This window comes from Callorhinus ursinus, unplaced genomic scaffold, assembly GCF_003265705.2.
Source record: "Callorhinus ursinus isolate GAN/ISIS: 27379988/994484 unplaced genomic scaffold, GSC_fseal_2.0 scaffold59, whole genome shotgun sequence".
NCBI classification, from domain to species: domain Eukaryota; kingdom Metazoa; phylum Chordata; class Mammalia; order Carnivora; family Otariidae; genus Callorhinus; species Callorhinus ursinus.
In genome coordinates this window covers 5,868,712-5,885,962 of record NW_027397121.1, presented here as the reverse complement: position 1 = coordinate 5,885,962, position 17,251 = coordinate 5,868,712, and the positions used below count along the sequence as shown (strand labels likewise).

The window sequence follows — 17,251 nt, the reverse complement described above, 5'->3', positions numbered from 1 at the left end:
GTTGTGGAGCTACTCAGATGTCCATTCTGAATTGGGTTTCATTTTCTCTCTGAAGGTTAGCTTCCCACTGGAGAAGAGAGAGCAGGCTGGGTTGCATCGTCCTCAGGCCCTCATCTTTTCTGCGTCGGGCGTGACTGCCACCAATACACGTCATGCCCCACATTGTAGTTGTCCAGACCTCCAAAGTCTCTTCCGAGGTTTTGCGGCTGCTGAGTTCTTTCATTCCAATTATGTTCACTTTCCCAAGGTTCCAGGTGGCTTTAGCCTTCTGCACATGCTTTTTTTACATCATGCTTTCCAGATGGATTCCCGCTTCCCTCAACCCAGTACCCTCCCTCCCCAGAAGCTTAAGGCTTCCCAGGATCTGTGGTCCATCCACTTCACCCAGATCTCCTTGGACTTTGATGGAACAGAGAACTTCAAAGGCCATACCTTGAATTTTGTGGCCCCCTTCCCCTTGTCCATTTGGGCCTGCCTACCCCTCCGCTGGCAGCAGGCTCAGGCACAGAAGCTCCTTTTGGCCACAGAAGGGAGGCTGAAACCGTCCGCTAGCTTTGGCAGTCCTGTCCATTCTGAGGCCCTTGCCCCTGAGGCTGTGCCCCATCAGAGGTCAAAGACTGAGCATGATTTGAAAAGCCTGTCAGGCCTTACAGAAGTCATGGATGTTTTGAGAGAAGGCAGCAGTAGTGTGGACAGCAAAGGGCCTCTGACTGAGCTTGAGGATGCAGCAGATGTTCACATGCTTGTACACTCCCCTGCACATGTCCGTGTGAGGCTTGACCATTACCAATACTTGGCTCTGCTCCGCCTGAAGGAGGTGCTACAGGGTCTTCAAGAACAACTGACTAAGGACACAGAGGCCATGACTGGCTCTCCTCTGCAGGACCAGACAGTTTGCATTGGGGTCCTCTTCCCCAGTGCTGAGGTGGCTCTGCTCATGCATCCTGCCCCGGCGGCTGTTGAAGCTGACTCTGCAGGTTCAGATACCACCAGCCTCATCGATTCAGAGCTGTCTCCTTCAGAGGATAGGGAGCTGAAGTCTGATGCCTCCTCAGACCAGGGCCCAGCAAGCCCTGAGAAGGTTCTGGGGGACAGTGGCATTGAAAATCTGGATGCATCCCAGGATAGGCCAGTGTGTCTCCATAGCAATGGAGAACTACAGGATTCAGATCCTCTTGCACAGCAGGACGTAGGGAAGGGCCATGAGGCAGTGGATTTCTTACAGGCCAAGAGACTGAGCAGAACCCAGGTGTCCACCTCACCAGCTGTGTTGAAGCCCCCAGGTGGCAGGGATACCGCTGTGAATGGACAGGCTGAGATCATTCCCTTGAAGAACATTGAGGGAGAATTGTCAAGTGCTATTCACATGACCAAGGATGCCACAAAGGAGGCTCTACATGCCACTATGGACCTCACCAAGGAAGCTGTGTCTCTGACGAAGGATGCCTTCAGTCTGGGCAGAGACCGAATGACCTCCACCATGCACAAGATGTTGTCCCTGCCCCCAGCCAAGTGAGTGGCTCTCTGCCTTCTTCATTCATCCTGTCTCCTCCTCCTAGCTCTGGTCGTTGGGCTTAAGGCCTCCTGCTGTGTGTACTGTTAGATTGGGAAGCACCGTGTAGTCCAGGGGATGGCAAAGAATGGCCTCTCAATGTACCAAAGCCTTTAATTTTCAGTGCTGCCTGAAGGACAGTGGAAGAATTTTTAGGCTACTTAGAGGATATAGGTATACCAACTGGAGAGACTTATTTTTAAGACTACATCTAATTCTGTGATAGGGGAAGAAACAAAAATTGGATTTGCACATGCCTCCATGTAGCTTAGCCTATTCTTGGGCAGTTTCAAGTCAACATTTACTGCTTCATAGGATCTTCCCTCCTCTTTCACTGATTCACTATTATTGATACAGATATACTCTATGAGAAAAATAATAATAATGCTTGGCATCTGTATGATATTTTTTCTAGTGGCCCTTCACATAATATTTTGTTTGATTTGATCCCCACAGCAACCCCATAAGATAGCAATAGAAATTCGTATCCTCAGTTTCTAGCTGAGGGAACTGAAGTTTCAAAAAGGATGAGCCCACGGATCCTGTATCTTGTAAATAGAGAAGCTGGGGCTTTGTATTTGCTCTTTCTGGTACACCTTATCAATGTCTGCCAGAGTAATAGAGAAGGAAGAATTTCATATGTTCATTCAACAAAAATTTTTTGAGCCCCTACTTTGTGCCTGGCTCTGTGTCAGACACTGAAGATACAGTAGGGAGTAAGCAGAAAAATACAGAAATGTGTAATCCGAAGAGTGGAAAGGTATGGATTTTTTCATTGGTGCCTTGTGGTTTTAGGAATGATAGTGAAGACTATGGGAAATCTTTGTTGGGATGCTTTGTGGTTTGGGGACCATCGTTTGAAGATCAGTGGCTTTGGAGCTTTGTCTAAGTGGATTGTGGGTCTAAGTGGGTCTCTAAGCAATGCCAGTGTTAGTACTTGCTAGGCACAGATAGCCTAGAAGGAAGGAGAAGGGAAAACTTGAAGGGAGAAATGATATAATACTAGGCAACACTTACGGAGTGCTTTCTACGTATCAGGCACTCTCCTGAAAGCTTACAATATTAATCCATTGAATTCTTGTAACAACCCTGTAAGGCAGGTAATAATATCAGTCCCCATTTTACGCGTGAGGAAACTGAGTTCAGAAAGGTAAGAAACTTGCTCGGGATCACACAACTCGTGAGTGGTGGGGTGAGGATTGAAAGCCTGGACTCGCAGTCACCAAATGTGCTGCTTTTTCTAAGTGGAGATGGGAGAAGAGGAGAGGGGTGCTAAAGGGAAAAGAAAGGGGTGTGACACAGGCCTTTTTTCAACCCCCAACCTTGACGTGCTGATGGCCCAGTCCCGTGGCCTCTTCTCAATCCTCTGTCCTCGGCTCCTCGTGTCGGCCTTGCGCTTGTCCCGGACGCTCAGAGCCCTGCGCAGCCCTCACGCCGTGCTTTTCGGCAGGGGTCTTTCCCTCTTCCTTGGCTGCTGTCTTCTGCCTTCCGTCCTGTAAACCTAACCGCTCTGCTGCACTAGGCTGTCCGTGTTCTGATCACTTTTATCATAATCTTTATGTTTTAAATTATAAAAATGATTTGTGTTCATTTTGTTGACAGTGTAGGAAAAGAAGAATAAAGAAGAAAACAAAGTCACTTGTGACAGCACAATGCAGAGAGAGTCACCATTCACATTTGGATCTGTTTTCTTCCAATTTTTATACCTGTATTTGGGTACCCATGTGAATGCTTATAGGTGTGTACACACATACACTGTACACGAATACTATTTTTACAATAATAGAATTATTTCTATATCATCAAGAAAATTTCCAGTTTTATTCACTTAATGTTTGTTTGTGAATCATTTCCCATTCATGAGGTACCTGAATACATAATTTTTAATTCCTCTATTGTATTCTGGCAAATGGATTTATCCTAATTTATTCATTCATCCCACTATGGGGGGGGGCTTTAGTGTGTTTCCGGTTTTTCTCAGAACCAGAGCTGTGTTAAATGCCCTTGTTTTTGTGAACATTACTCTTTATGCATATCTAAATCTTTAGAATGAAAACCTCGAAGTGGGTTATTATTGGGTCAAATGCTGCAAACATTTTTAAGGTTTTTGATGAATTTGCCAAACTTCAGGAAGGTTTATATCAGTGCATTTTTGTATACTCTCTCTCAAGGTTATTTTATTCATCTCCTTACCTCTGCTGTAGTCTATATTTTCAGTTCTGACTTTTCTCCCCGCCCCTGCTCTTCATCAAAAACCATCTACTGCAAACCTCATGGATTTCCTAGGGGTGTGGCAAACCTCACATACATAAAACTGAATTCCCTATCCCTCCCTAGACCAGTTCTTTCTTTATTCAGTAGTATCATTCTCCTGCCTCTTCTAGTCATTGTCAGATTCTGACTATAATTCTTAGAGCAGGGGTTCTCACACCAAAGCCTGCTTCAGAATCATCTGGAGGACTTCTTAAAACAGATTGCTGATCCCCACCCTTAGAGTTTCTCATCCAGTAGGTCTGAGACAGGGCCTGAGAACATGCATCTCTAAGCCCCTTCCCTCTCCCCGTTGATGCTGATGCTCCTACCAGGATGACACTTTGAGAACACTGCTTTAGGGAGTCTCATATCCCTTTTTGCTGTCTGTTCCTACATGTGGACTATTTCAGTAAACTATTAATTGATTTCCTCATTGGAGGTCTTTTCCTCACTAGCTTGTTTGAAAGAGCCTAAAACACAGGTCTGATCTTATCATTTCCCTACTCTAAAACTTTTAGGCTTTTCCCTTATACCCCCTGAATTTAGTTTGAACTTATTAGTGTGGCATAATCAATTATTGTGATATATTCCATATGGCACTTTGTGTTTTTTGTTTTTTAAGTAGGTTCCATGCTGGGGCTTGAACTCATGGTCCTGAGATCAAGACTTGAACTGAGACCAGGACTTGGACGCTTAACAGACTGAGTGATCCAGGCGCCCCTCACTTTACAGTTTTTTAATAGACTATTTTTTAGAATAGTTTTAGGTTCATAGGAATTGTTGAGCAGAAGGTACAGAGATTTCCCATATACCCCCCTGTACTTTATAGTTTTAAAAGCACTTTCACATATAATCTTTTATCCAGGTTTTTCTGTAATCTGGCTGCAACTCATGTGGTAAAAAAGGGGGAAATAAACACTTAGCAAGAGTTAGGAGACTTGGGTTTTTCTTAATTCCATCTTTAACTATGACCTTGAGTCAGTTTCTTTTATAAAATGGGAAGATTAAATGATCTTTAAAGGTTTCTTTTCACTGTATTGTGCCTTTTTAACTTTATCTTCCATTAGCTCTTCCCAACAAAACCTAAGCTCTAGCTGGGTTGAGCTACTGTCTCCAAAGGTACTTTTTGTTTTCTAGCTCCATTCTCCATGTCTTTGCTCATGCTGTTTCTTCCCCATAGAATGCCCCTTCCCTGTCTCTTTCACAGCCCTCAAGGGCTCCCTCAAATGCCATCTCCTTCCACAAAGCTATTCCTGATACCCTTCTTCTCATCCTTTCCCCCCTTTGATACTGCCTAGCTTTTGGCTTGTACCTCTGTCCTTCTTTTATGGTGTGTGTGATTTACTCCCATACGATGGTAGGTTGTATCTGAATCTCCTCTCTCCTGATAGTTTATACATTCATTGAGGACAGAGGATGCCTTGTGCATTATTTTATTCACTCCCTGTGATTTGTATGGTGCCTTATGTGCACAAGTTTTTCAGTAAATACTTGTGGAATGGATGTGGGTGGCTTCAGGTGTCATTCATTTGCACTGGGGCTGTAGGTAGTTGGTCTTGTCTATATATGGGATGACCTTGATTACACTTGATATTTCATGTTGATATGGCAGAGCTACTTACACAGTTTGAAATTCCAGATTCAGAAAGGCCAGCAGTTGAAAAATGGCGTGACCCCCTTACAGCAGATAATAGTTGACATCAAAGTTAATGTATAAATAACTGTTTGGGTTGAAAGGGATGGGCATTGCAAGGGACAAAACATATCTTCTAAGCCACATTTGTGTGTTTTTTTTTTTTAAGATTTTTAAATTTATTTTTGTGCACGCATGGTAAAGAGGAAGAGCGAGAGCGCACACATGAGCAGGGGGAGGGGCAGAGGGAGAAGCAGACCCCCCACAGAGCAAGGAGTCCGATGTGGGGCTCCATCCCAGCACCCCGGGACCATGACCTGAGCCGAAGGCACCTAACCGACTGAGCCCCACAGGCGCTCATGGTTTTTATCTCTTAAACAGGGAGCCCATGGCCAAAATAGATGAGGGGGCAGCAGCACCACTGAGTGGAGGGGCTGCCCGACTCCGACTCTTCTCCATGAAGAGGACAGTATCTCAGCAGTCATTTGATGGCATTTCATTGGATAACAGTGGCCCTGAAGACCGGATTTCCGTGGACAGTGATGGCAGTGATAGCTTTGTGACGCTCTTGGAGTCTGGTAGGTGGAAGCAGCCAGGTGAAACTGAAGTCCAAAAAGGGTTCTTTTTGCTGCCTGTATACCAGCAGGATACAAAAGGAGCTGAGATTTGATAAAATAGGTATTTTCTTAACCAAAACCAAAAAAGAGAAATTTTAGTGGATTTGTAGCTCTGGCTTATTTACACATCTTCTAGGTTATTGGTTAGCACTTGACCTTTATCACAGAATGAGACTCAGACCAGAAGAGAGAGTGCTGGTCTTATAGCCATGTGGCTGTGGCAGGAGGATTAGTTTGGTGGTTGGTGTTTTTTGTTGTTTTTTTTTTTTTCCCCCACAACATATTTTATTGTTGGAAAATAGGAGCTTTTTCTATGATAAAATGAGTAACTATTAGGAATGAGATCATTCATCACTGGAAGCTACACTGGTTCTTTCATCTTATTGAACGGGAGACTTTTTTAAATGGTCCCTTAAGAGTGTCTAAACGAAAATAAAGTAAAAAGAAGATGTACTGTTTCTTAAGCTGGGTGGTAGGTACCCCTGTTTGCTTTGTTATGATAATGGAATATTATGGAAAAATTCAAATATGTATAAAAGTAGATGGGATCAAATGATGAACGCTCATGTACCCATTACCTAGCTTCAAATATTAAGAACTGATGGCCATTCTTGTTTCATATATACTTCTGTTCACTTCCTTTCCTCCCATGTTATTTTGAAGCAAATTCCAAACATAACATTTTATCCATAAATATTTTTATTATGCATCTCTAGAAAATAAACTTCAAAAATATTTGAAAAAAATTTAAATTGTGGCAAAGTATATATTACATAAACTTTACAGTCTTAACCATTTTTAACTGTAATTGGATTATTAACTGTAAAAGGAGCATTAAGTATCATTGTGCAGGGGCACCTGGGTGACTCAGTCATTAAGCATCTGCCTTCGGCTCAGGTCGTGATTCCAGGGTCTTGGGATCGAGCCCCGCATCGGGCTCCCTGCTCCATGGGAAGCCTCCTTCTCCCTCTCTCTCTCTCCCCCTGCTTGTGTTCCCTCTCTCACTGTGTTTCTCTCTATCAAATAAATAAAAAATCTTTAACAAAAAAAAGTTTCATTGTGCAACCATCACCACTATCCATCTCCAGAACTTTCTTCATCTCATAAAACAAAACCTGTACCTCATTCCCTTCTCTTCCAGCCCCTGGCAACCACCATTCCACTTTGTATTCTGAATTTGACCATTCTGGGTACCTCATATAAATGGAATCATACAGTATTTGTCCTTTATTTTAAAGATTTTATTTATTTATTTGACGGAGAGAGAGACAGAGATAGCGAGAGAGAGCATGAGTAGGGAGGAGAGGGAGAAGCAGGCTCCCCGCTGAGCAGGGAGCCCGACGCGGGCTCCATCCCAGGACCCTGAGATCATGACCTGAGCTGAAGGCAGACACTTAACCGACCGAGCACCCAGGCACCCCAGTATTTGTCCTTTTATGACTGGCTTGTTTCATTTAACATAATGGCCTTAGGGTTCATTCACTTCATAGCACGTGTCAGAATTTTTTTCTTTTTTAGGCTAATACCCTATTGTATGTTTATACCACATTTTGTTAATCCGTTCATCTGTCTGTGGACACTTGGGTTGCATCCATTTACAGACTTTTTTTTAATGTGACCAAATACCACTGTCCCATTTTTAAAAATCAACAATTCTTTAAATTCATCAAATATCCAGTTTTCAAATTCCCAATTGTCTCATAAGTGTCATAAGTGTTTTTTTTTTTCCACAGTTGTCATTGTTTTTAGAGATTGGATTTGAACAGAACTTTTTGATTTTCAAACTCATTTGTTGTCTTTCTTATGCAGAGTCTGGTCCAGAATCTCTTCCACCAGGAACTCTTCCAAATGTCTTGGACAGTGCTGGTGTCCAGGCGAGCCCTGTTGTGGATAGTTACGGCCAGGGGTCACCAGAGGCCAACAGTTCAGTCTCACCCAGTGGGGAAGACCTCAGCCTTCACCCGGTCAGCTGCTCACCTTTCTTCTCTGCAGAGGGTAGGCTGTAGGCTGGAAGCTTGCGAGGCACTCAGCTAAGAAAGTATCCTTTTACAGGTCTCCATTCTCGTCCTGAAGGTGAATGAGGTATCTTTGGGGATCGAGGTACGTGGTGAGGACCTGGCTGTAGCCCTGCAGGCAGAGGAACTGAGTGTCCAACAGCTGGGCACCGTGGGACTCTGGCAGTTCTTGCACGGACAGTGCTCAGGTGAGGATGGGGGCTGTTCCAGGGGAGCTGGGATTTATCTGGGGCAGCCCTAGCTTTTTGCTCCTGTCACTGGGCCCCAAGGGTAGCTGTCCTAGTGCCAAGCCCTTGGTCCTTCTCTCCAGCAGCCATTAGGAGGAGGAACTCCAGTCAAGCCTTCTTCTTGCAGGGGAACCTCCCAGAGCTCTTTCTGGGGCTTTGCATTCAGTAGGCTATTCACCATCTTCACTTCCCAGGTGCTCCTTAAGCTTATACAGGAGGCCGCTGTCCACTTCATTTATGTAGCTGCTGACATCCAACTGTATATGATCAGGGAACTTCTGTCATTCATATTCAATCCTTTGATATTTGTACTTTAGAAGATGACAGGAAGGGCGCCTGGGTGGCTCAGTGTTAAGAGTCTGCCTTCAGCTCAGGTCATGATCCCAGGGTCCTGGGATCGAGCCCCGCATCGAGCTCCCTGCTCAGCAGGAAGTCTGCTTCTCCCTCTCCCACTCCCCCTGCTTGTGTTCCTGCTCTCACTGTCTCTCTCTCTGTCAAATAAATAAGTAGAATCTTTAAAAAAAAAAAAGATGATAGGAAAAATCTGGGCTTATGCTGCATTCTTCATTTTAAAAATATTTTTTAAAATATTGAGTAGATACTTAGGAATACTTACAAAATATATGTAAGGTATAAAATAATAAAAATACAGTGAACCCATGTACACCACCACCTAGTTTAATAAACAGAATAGTACCATTAACTTTGAAGTCCCCAGGAGCCCCGCTCCTGAATTTTCCTCTGCCTCTCACCTGTCATAAAGAATCACTCTCCTGAATTTTGTTTCTCATTCTGTTGCTTTACTTTACAACTCTTCTACATGTTTGTTATCAGTGTATTATTTAGTTTTGCAGGTTTTAGAGTTTTTCTAAATGGGATTATAGTCTGTATTCTTTCATGACTGGCTTCTTTCTTTGATATTCTTCAAATTCTTCTAGGTTGTTGAATTAGCTGTGATTCATTTTCATTGCTGTATCATATTCTATTGTATAAATATTACTAGCTTTTGCTTTTTAAAAACAACTTTATTGAGGTATAATTTGCATTTATGAAATTTGCTTATCGTAAGTATACAATTTGATAAATTCTAGCAAGTTCACAGAGTGGTGCAACCATTACCACCACCCTAAAATATCCCTTGTACCCATTACTCTATTTACTTCTCTATTCTTAACAGACTTTTGGGTTGTTTCTGGGTTTTTTTTGCTATATCATATAGGATTGCCTTGAACATTTTTTTTTAATATTTTATTTATTTGAGAGAGAGAGAGAGAGCATGAGTTGAGGGGGAGCAGCAGGGGGGAGGGAGAAGCAGGCTTCCTGCCGATTAGGGAGCCCAATGCAGGACTTGATCCCAGGACCCTGGGATCATGACCCAAGCTGAAGGCAGACGCTTACCCAACTGAACCACCCAGGTGCCCTGCCTTGAACATTCTTGTACATGTCTCCTGGTATGTAAGAGAGTTTCTCTGGGGTTACATTCCTGAGGATATAATTTTCAGGGCATTAGGGTAGGTGTAGCTTCAACTTTGCTAGATAATGCCAGTTTTTTTCCCAAAATACTTGTGCCAATTTGCAGTTGTGTAAGTTTTTTCATATCCTTGGCTACACCTGTGATAGTTCTTTATGGAGTTTTGGGGAGATTAGCATGGATCCTGTGTGGCTTTATCAGAAATGAGAACACCAAGACTTGGAGAAAGAAGAGGTGTTCAAATTTAGCAGAGTTGAGGGTCCTTTGTTTTAAGAGCTTTCCCTTGGCCTTTAGCCCAAGGTGTCTCAGATTTATAGCAAGCCCATCAGTGTCTCAGATTTATAACAAGGCCAGCTTTTTATTGATCCTTGACTTCCCTTCCACCCTGAGAGGCATGATAGCAAAAGCCCAGTCTTTGCAGTCAGTCATGGTTGCCTGCATTCAAGTCCTGTCCTTTCTACTTACAAGCTATTGAACTTTGGGCAAGTTATTTTCTGTGCCTTAGTTCCTTCATCGCTAAAATGGGAATGATGATAATACTTTTGGCATAGGGTTGTTATGAATATTAAATATATGTAAAGTGCTTAGAATAGTCCCTGACTGTTAATTAATTAATGTTTTCTTTCTGTCTCTCTTCTCAAAGGTACAAGCTTTCAGGAATCCTCAGCTTTGAAGACTGACCACATCAGGCCATCTGTGGGCCTTCGGTTTGAGGTGGGGCCTGGTGCAGCTGTTCATTCCCCACTGGCCACACAAAATGGCTTCCTGCATTTCTTGCTTCGAGGCTGTGACCTTGAGCTCTTCACTTCGGTGCTTAATGGACTGGGGCCCTTCTTGGAGGATGAGGAGATCCCAGTGGTAGTTCCCATGCAGATTGAGTTCCTGCACTCTAGGATCACCCTAAAGGTGAGAGGAGCTTTGGGATTTTATCCTAGACTTTGCCAGGCAAGGAATTTTGGCAGCGATAGCTATATACACTTTACCCTTGTCATGGTCCAATGTGGTGAGGACCAAGTGAGTAAATGCATATTAGCATTCTTAGTGAAGATTGTGGTAATACATAAATGTGTGTTGTATCAGAGTGTTCTAGATTTAGGTGAGGAGACCTTGTCACTAGCCCTGACCTTGTCTCTGGCATGCAACATGACTATGTATAAATAAGCCCATTAGGTTTTCTGGTCCTCAGTTTGACCATCTCTAGAATAGGAGAGACTCAGTTCTGCTTCTCTGCCTTGCAAAAACGTATGGATACATAATGGCATAACACTGCTTCAAGCTGAATGGTAGAAGCAAGGGTTGTTACCTGAATTGCTCTGAACTGGTTGGGGGCATCATGTGGTTTCCCTCTTTCCTGCAGGATGATACCCCCCCCATCTATCCAACATCTCCAGGCCCTATCCCCATCACTCTGGCCATGGAGCATGTTGTGCTGAAGCGGGGTGACGATGGTGTGTTCCACATAGGCGGTGAGTTGGGCTTGTCAGCCTCCTGGCTTCTCTGCCCCCCCCCTTTTTTTTTAAAGATTTTATTTATTTATTTGATAGAGACACAGCAAGAGCAGGAACACAAGCAGTGGGAGTGGGAGAGGGAGAAGCAGGCTTCCCGCTGAGCAGGGAGCCCGATGCGGGGCTCGATCCCAGGACCCTGGGATCATGACCTGAGCTGAAGGCAGACGCTTAACGACTGAGCCACCCAGGCACCCCTCTTCTCTGCCTTTTTTCTCCTATAAAGGGATAGATGATAACTAGGAATTGTTTGCATGTTGGCAGGAGTTTGTCATTTAGAACCTTTACTTTTTTCCAGCTGCTGCTCAAGACAGACCATCAGCTGAAGGACCTGAAAGTGAGAAGAGGCAGACCCCCAAAGAACAGATGTTTCTGGTGCCCACAGAAGAAGCTTTTGGACAGCAGGTGAGGACTTAACTGAACAGTACCTTTCCCACCGACCCTTAGTGGCTGTAATTACAGAAGCTTGTAAAACTCAGAGGGCTGAAAAGTTTGTCTGTACTATGTATAGCTGGGTGGTTTGGGCTCCTGTCACCTAGCAGCAACTTCTATAAGTGCTTACTAGAGGATATAATTCAGGAACTGTAGGTGAATGGTTGCTGATCATAATTCTACTGTTGCTGTCCTTATAACTGATGAACTCTGAAGACAGGAGTAGGCTTTTATTTTTTTTAAAGATTTTATTTATTTATTTGACAGAGACACAGCGAGAACAGGAACACAAGTAGGGGGAGTGGGAGAGGGAGAAGCAGGTTTCCCGCTGAGCAAGGAGCCCAATGTGTGGCTTGATCCCAAGACCCTGGGATCATGACCTGAGCCGAAGGCAGACGCTTAATGAGTGAGCCACCCAGGTTGCCCCGATTAGGCTTTTAGAAAGATCTGGTTGTATTCTCTTGATCAGTAACCAAATTTGTGGATTTTTCTGCTTGAATTCTGAGTTCTTATTCCCTTATCATGTTTTTGCAAGGCATGTTATTTATTAACTGTAAATTTGTTATTGTTCCCCAGGTGAAAGAATTGCCTACCCTACAAAAGGAACTTATAGAAACTAAACAAGCATTGGCCGATGCCAACCAGGAGAAAGAAAGACTGCTTCAGGAGATTAGGAAATATAACCCCCTCTTTGAGCTCTGATAGCAGTGGCTCAGCCATCTTACCAAGGAGAGAGGAGATCACCAGCAATAGCACCACCTGTGACAGAAGGCACCGGCCAGCACTGAAGAAGTCTGCTGAGGATGCCAGAGGGCCTGGGGAGTGGTCAGCCCACTCGTTGGGGTGTCCTTTCTACCAGCTGTTCTGACTTGTGTGGAAGACAGGGCAAAGCACGGCCACGTTCTAGGAAATTGGGGGCAGCTTTGCGTGTGGCTCAAGCATCATGTCTTGCCTATATAAAGCCTTTTGGCTCTCTGCACACTAGGTGGAATCTTGTCGACACTGTAGGGCCATTTCACCACTTGGTTTCATGGCAAGAGACATTTGCTTTCTCTACAACCTGTGTGAACAAGAGAAAGTACCCACCTCCTCAGTCACCCACAGAGCCACCAAAGATTCTACGTCCCAGAGCTTCCTGTAGCAGACCTGAAAAGTCCTCGGCCTGAGCTTTGGCCATGGTAGTAGAGTGGAACAGGAAATAGCCAGCAAGGCAGGAGCCAGGAGAGGCACAAGAGTAAGGGAGACCTGGTTGCCGCCTTTTTTTGGAAAGGGAGCCAAGCTCATACCATCTTGGCTGATACTACAATCAGATTTTTCAGGGTTAAGGTTCTTTTCTGTTATCCTGTCATCATTGTGATGCTGTGGTAGAAAGTAGACAGTAGTGGCTCAGTTGTATCTTTCCCTTCTATGACATTATTTGAAATTTAAATCAATATTCACTGAGCTAGGCTGAAGGTATGATGTGGTAAGAATCACTAGGGGAGCCAGTGCTGAGCCCACTGTTGCCTGCCTGGAGTCCTGCCTGCCTTCCACAGCTGCGCTTCAGGACTGATTCCTCTGTCTCCCCGGGTTCCTGGCACATCTGCTCTCCCAGCACTGGGACTTTCTGCCAGCACTCTCCTTTGCACTTGGTGGTTTGGGAGCTGAAAATGTGTTTTAAACTGTAATGTAAACATCTCAACTTGTTGCCTCTCATACTCCTCTATCACTGTGGCTTTTTAAAATCATAAAATTTTGACTTAAGTGAAAAAACAAAACAAAAACCCTTCAACCCAGCTAGGCTTTCCCCTTGCCCCATGAAAGAATGATTTTCCCCCTCTTTCTTTCCTACCTAATTCTTCCTCAGCATTCTACCTTCATCCATACTGGCTCTGTAATATACTTCAAGCTGTGTTGATTGGACAGAAGTTCATCCGCTAACTCACCTGGAATTGGCAAGATGGTAAAATTAGTGATTTACTGGTGTCATTGAAGTCTTAATCACACATGACATATTGAAGGAAAGATAAATGTTTTCCTTTATGGGAAATCATGCCTGACCTGCATATTCTAGTTTTTTTGAGGATAAAAAGAAACATGCATTCAAGAAACAACAAGATATAATCTGTTCAAACTTCTAAAGAACTTTTGTCAAGGTTCTTCACTTAAAGCAACTTTAAAAACACCAGTTACTATGAGATACGGGAATACTTTGTCATGCTTAGGAAACAACTTAGAGACTTAAGAATAAACATCTTTTTGGAGATAATGCTAACGGGAAGTTTCCTATGGGTGGATGCTTGGTTTAACCTTATTTAGGATTTTTATAAATTACCTGGAAGTAGGAAATTATAATGCAGTCAAATGTCACTACTTTCAGGCAGTGAAAGGTAAACCAGAAGGGATTAAAAAAAAAAAAAAGGCAAAACCACAGAAGGCCCACAAGCCAGGCTGTGATGACACAGGAAAATGACAGGTGAGGTTCAGTCTAGGGAAGTGTAAAGTAATAGAAGAATCAGCAAGGCAGCAAGCTCTGCTAGAACTCAGCAAAGTAACCTAACCATTGCTGAGGGGAAGAAGGGGTCAGTGTGCTGGCTACTCTGGCTCGAAGCCTGACTGCACCATCAGGAAGGGCTCGTGGAGACAACACAGAAAACAGGACCTCATAGAACACCACTTTAATGGCTTACATTATCTGTGCACTTCTAGTGACCTTATTTACAGAATATATGGTGAAGGGACGAAAGGTCCAGAGAATAGCAAAAATTATCAGGGAGTGGAGATACTTCCACATGAGGACACAAGTTTAAAATGTTAGCTCCAACTCTGGAAAGATAAAAGCTGAGGGTAGTGTGAGATCAGATATCCAGTCAAGAGGAAGGACATGCTCACCAAGTCCTGATATTCTAGCTCTGGGGCTCAACCTCATCGCCTTAAGTACAAGAAAGCACTTCTAGCAAATCAGAAACTTAAAGAGCTCATTGTCCGAGAAGTGATGCTGACAGAGGCTATGTATGGGTGGTGAAGGTTTAAGAGGAATCCTTGTATAATGGCCTTCCAATGGAATTATGGAAAACTAGGGCTATTTGGTGAAACACACTGAGACGGTAACTGTGTTCCTCTACACACTCCCCCTTAGTGCTCCTTCAGAAGGCATAGTGTTGAACAAAATGGATCACTCGTCCTCTCAAGTATGGCCTTTCTAATGTTCTTAGAGGAGGCCTTGCAGAGGGAGATCAGTAGCCGGAAAACAATTATTCAAACAGACTCACTTGAATTGGTTTAAAATCACATTCTGATTCTTTTTCCCTCTCCTACTCCCCCACATCCTACCCCCACCTGCACCATGTCCCTCTGGTGTCCCTGCATGCAAAGAAAATGACTAATGGGCATTGCTTGGTATACCTTCGGTTTAAGCTTGTGCTTGCTGGTCGGTGATACAAGCAAATCTGGCAAACATCCAGGCTAACCCCTTTAATGGCCAGAGTTCAGTCAGGTTTCTAGGCTCTCTGGAGTTCTTGTCCATGTGACAGATGGAGCCCTAGGATTTCTGACTTTCCTAAGTGGCATCCTTGGCTATTGTGTCTTGAAATCCTCCTGCAGAAAATGTGGTGTAGGGGTCATTGTCCCAGGAAATTTTAGTTAACAATCATCTTGTGTAATTTCATACTCCTGTTAGCTGGGGGAAAGACTTGCATAATGAAGAAATGTGAACTGGTTGGTAGTTCTCAGGATAAATGTAAAGAAAAAAAGGAAGGAAAATAGTACTTTGGACTGCTTATGATTTCTGCCTTGGAGCTCAAAGACTCTGTGAACAAGAAATAACAATACCTCAAGAAAATGTCTGGAGTGATAGCACCACTATCCCTCAAAGACCTCAGCTGCTGCACATCACCATTTCAGCTGTGAAGCATTTCCAACTATGTCTCATCTATGATTGTCGAGATTTCCTGTTTACATGGATGTACTGGAGGTAGGCTTTAGTGCATATGGACTACTTTAAATATCTCTTAGCTGAGCTGCAGGGATGGTTATTGATCTCAGATTTTTCAACTCACTGGAATAATTAACCTCATTTCTTTGACTTAAGACTAAAGGAATGGGTTCTATTCTTGTGATGGCTGCTTTTGCTGTATTCTGTAATCTGACCCTCATTTTGCCACGGTCCTCAGACTTGATGTACCCTTTCATAGTACTGAAAGGAACAGTTTCTGTGTACGGAGTATACAAGGGATAAACACTACCCCTCAACATACCCCAGAATTTAAATGCTTCCATTTAACCCATTTACATTAGTTTCCTCTTAGCCTAGTTCAGGGGGTAGTGGAAAGCATGTTGTTTCAAGTATTGCCATAGTGATACGGGAATCTGCCATTCTAAACCTTTACACTAAGGGTTAGTTTTTTCTCATTTAATACTTGCCTAAACTTCTAAAATCAGTTACAGTAACATCACAAAACTGTGCAAACGAACGAACATTGCTGCACTGCTAGTAGAATGACGTTTGGTTGAGAACTGAAAAGCTGTCCTGACCTTGTGATTTACCGTAGTAATTACCGTAGTCATTACCGTTTTGAGAGAAGCTGGTGTGATGTACCATCCTTCCAGAGACTACAGCCCTCACCTAGATCTTCTCCTGCCTTCTACTAGAGTAGGAATATTCCCATTCATCTCTGGGTAGATATGGATGGAAGCTATTGTTGAGTGGGGATTATTTTCCCTATCTCACAGCAGACACAAGGAGAAACTCTTGGAGAACCTTAAACTGTGAGGCTTTGCTAAATGGCTAGACTCGTGATGTGATCTTTCTTCCTTGTTACTTATGTTTCAGCCTTATCCAATATCTCAAATTGCAATAGGTGTAGTTCCTATAATTGTTAAAAAAAATTTGTTAGAGCTGAGAGACTATCTGCCCCCCCCTCCCCTCAGTTTATTATCTGGTTAAGATTTAGCCTGAGTCTTACAAAATTTCTTTGTGGAATGTCCCACTGAAGTGTCTTCTTCACTAGCTAAATATATGTTTAAAGCCATGGGTTTTAATGTAAGATACTCAAAGTCGGATTTGTTGAACTTTGTGAGTCCAAGCTGTTTCCCCTCCATCAGGGTGCTAAACAGAACTGGCATCTTTTAAGACATGCTCAGGAAAGCTTCGAAAGAGAACAGCTTCAAAACTCTTCTCCCTATGACACTGAATGACAGAGGAAAGAATTCTTGGGGATTGCCAATTATATACAGTAGCCTTATTACTGCTAATCACTGTCAATAAAAGGTCACTCCGTTCCCCTCTATTTGAGGAAAACAATGAGAATGTATCTGATGAACTGGAATACTGGTCAGTGTTGGGAAATTTTAATGTTGCATTATCTAATCAAACCTTGAGTGTACTGGTTCTGTGAACCACCTGAAAACAAATTAAACTTACTAAACACTGGTTGTGGTATATCTGTTTATAGGAACCTGAAATATATGGGCTTTTACATTATTTTTAAGTGGTTTAAGTACTCTTTTATGAGATAAAATTTTAATGGTTCTAATAGAAAATGGGAAGGGCTCAAATTTTCAAAAAA

The 17,251-nt window shown here is 43.2% G+C and overlaps 1 protein-coding gene across 7 annotated transcripts in view; it reads left to right on the top strand.

The window, feature by feature from the left end:
* The window catches only part of BLTP3A (bridge-like lipid transfer protein family member 3A), a 62,875-nt gene extending 45,760 nt beyond the window's left edge, over window positions 1-17,115 (top strand). For all 7 annotated transcript variants that reach the window (XM_025862394.2, XM_025862395.2, XM_073884950.1 and 4 more), the window contains 8 exons: window positions 56-1,512; window positions 5,820-6,016; window positions 7,865-8,019; window positions 8,108-8,258; window positions 10,412-10,674; window positions 11,126-11,234; window positions 11,572-11,678; window positions 12,282-17,115. In XM_025862394.2, coding sequence (XP_025718179.1) covers window positions 56-1,512; window positions 5,820-6,016; window positions 7,865-8,019; window positions 8,108-8,258; window positions 10,412-10,674; window positions 11,126-11,234; window positions 11,572-11,678; window positions 12,282-12,407 — 2,565 coding nt within the window. In that variant the 3' untranslated portion in view covers window positions 12,408-17,115. The remainder of the gene's footprint in view (window positions 1-55; window positions 1,513-5,819; window positions 6,017-7,864; window positions 8,020-8,107; window positions 8,259-10,411; window positions 10,675-11,125; window positions 11,235-11,571; window positions 11,679-12,281) is intronic.
* The last annotated feature ends 136 nt before the right edge of the window (window positions 17,116-17,251 follow it).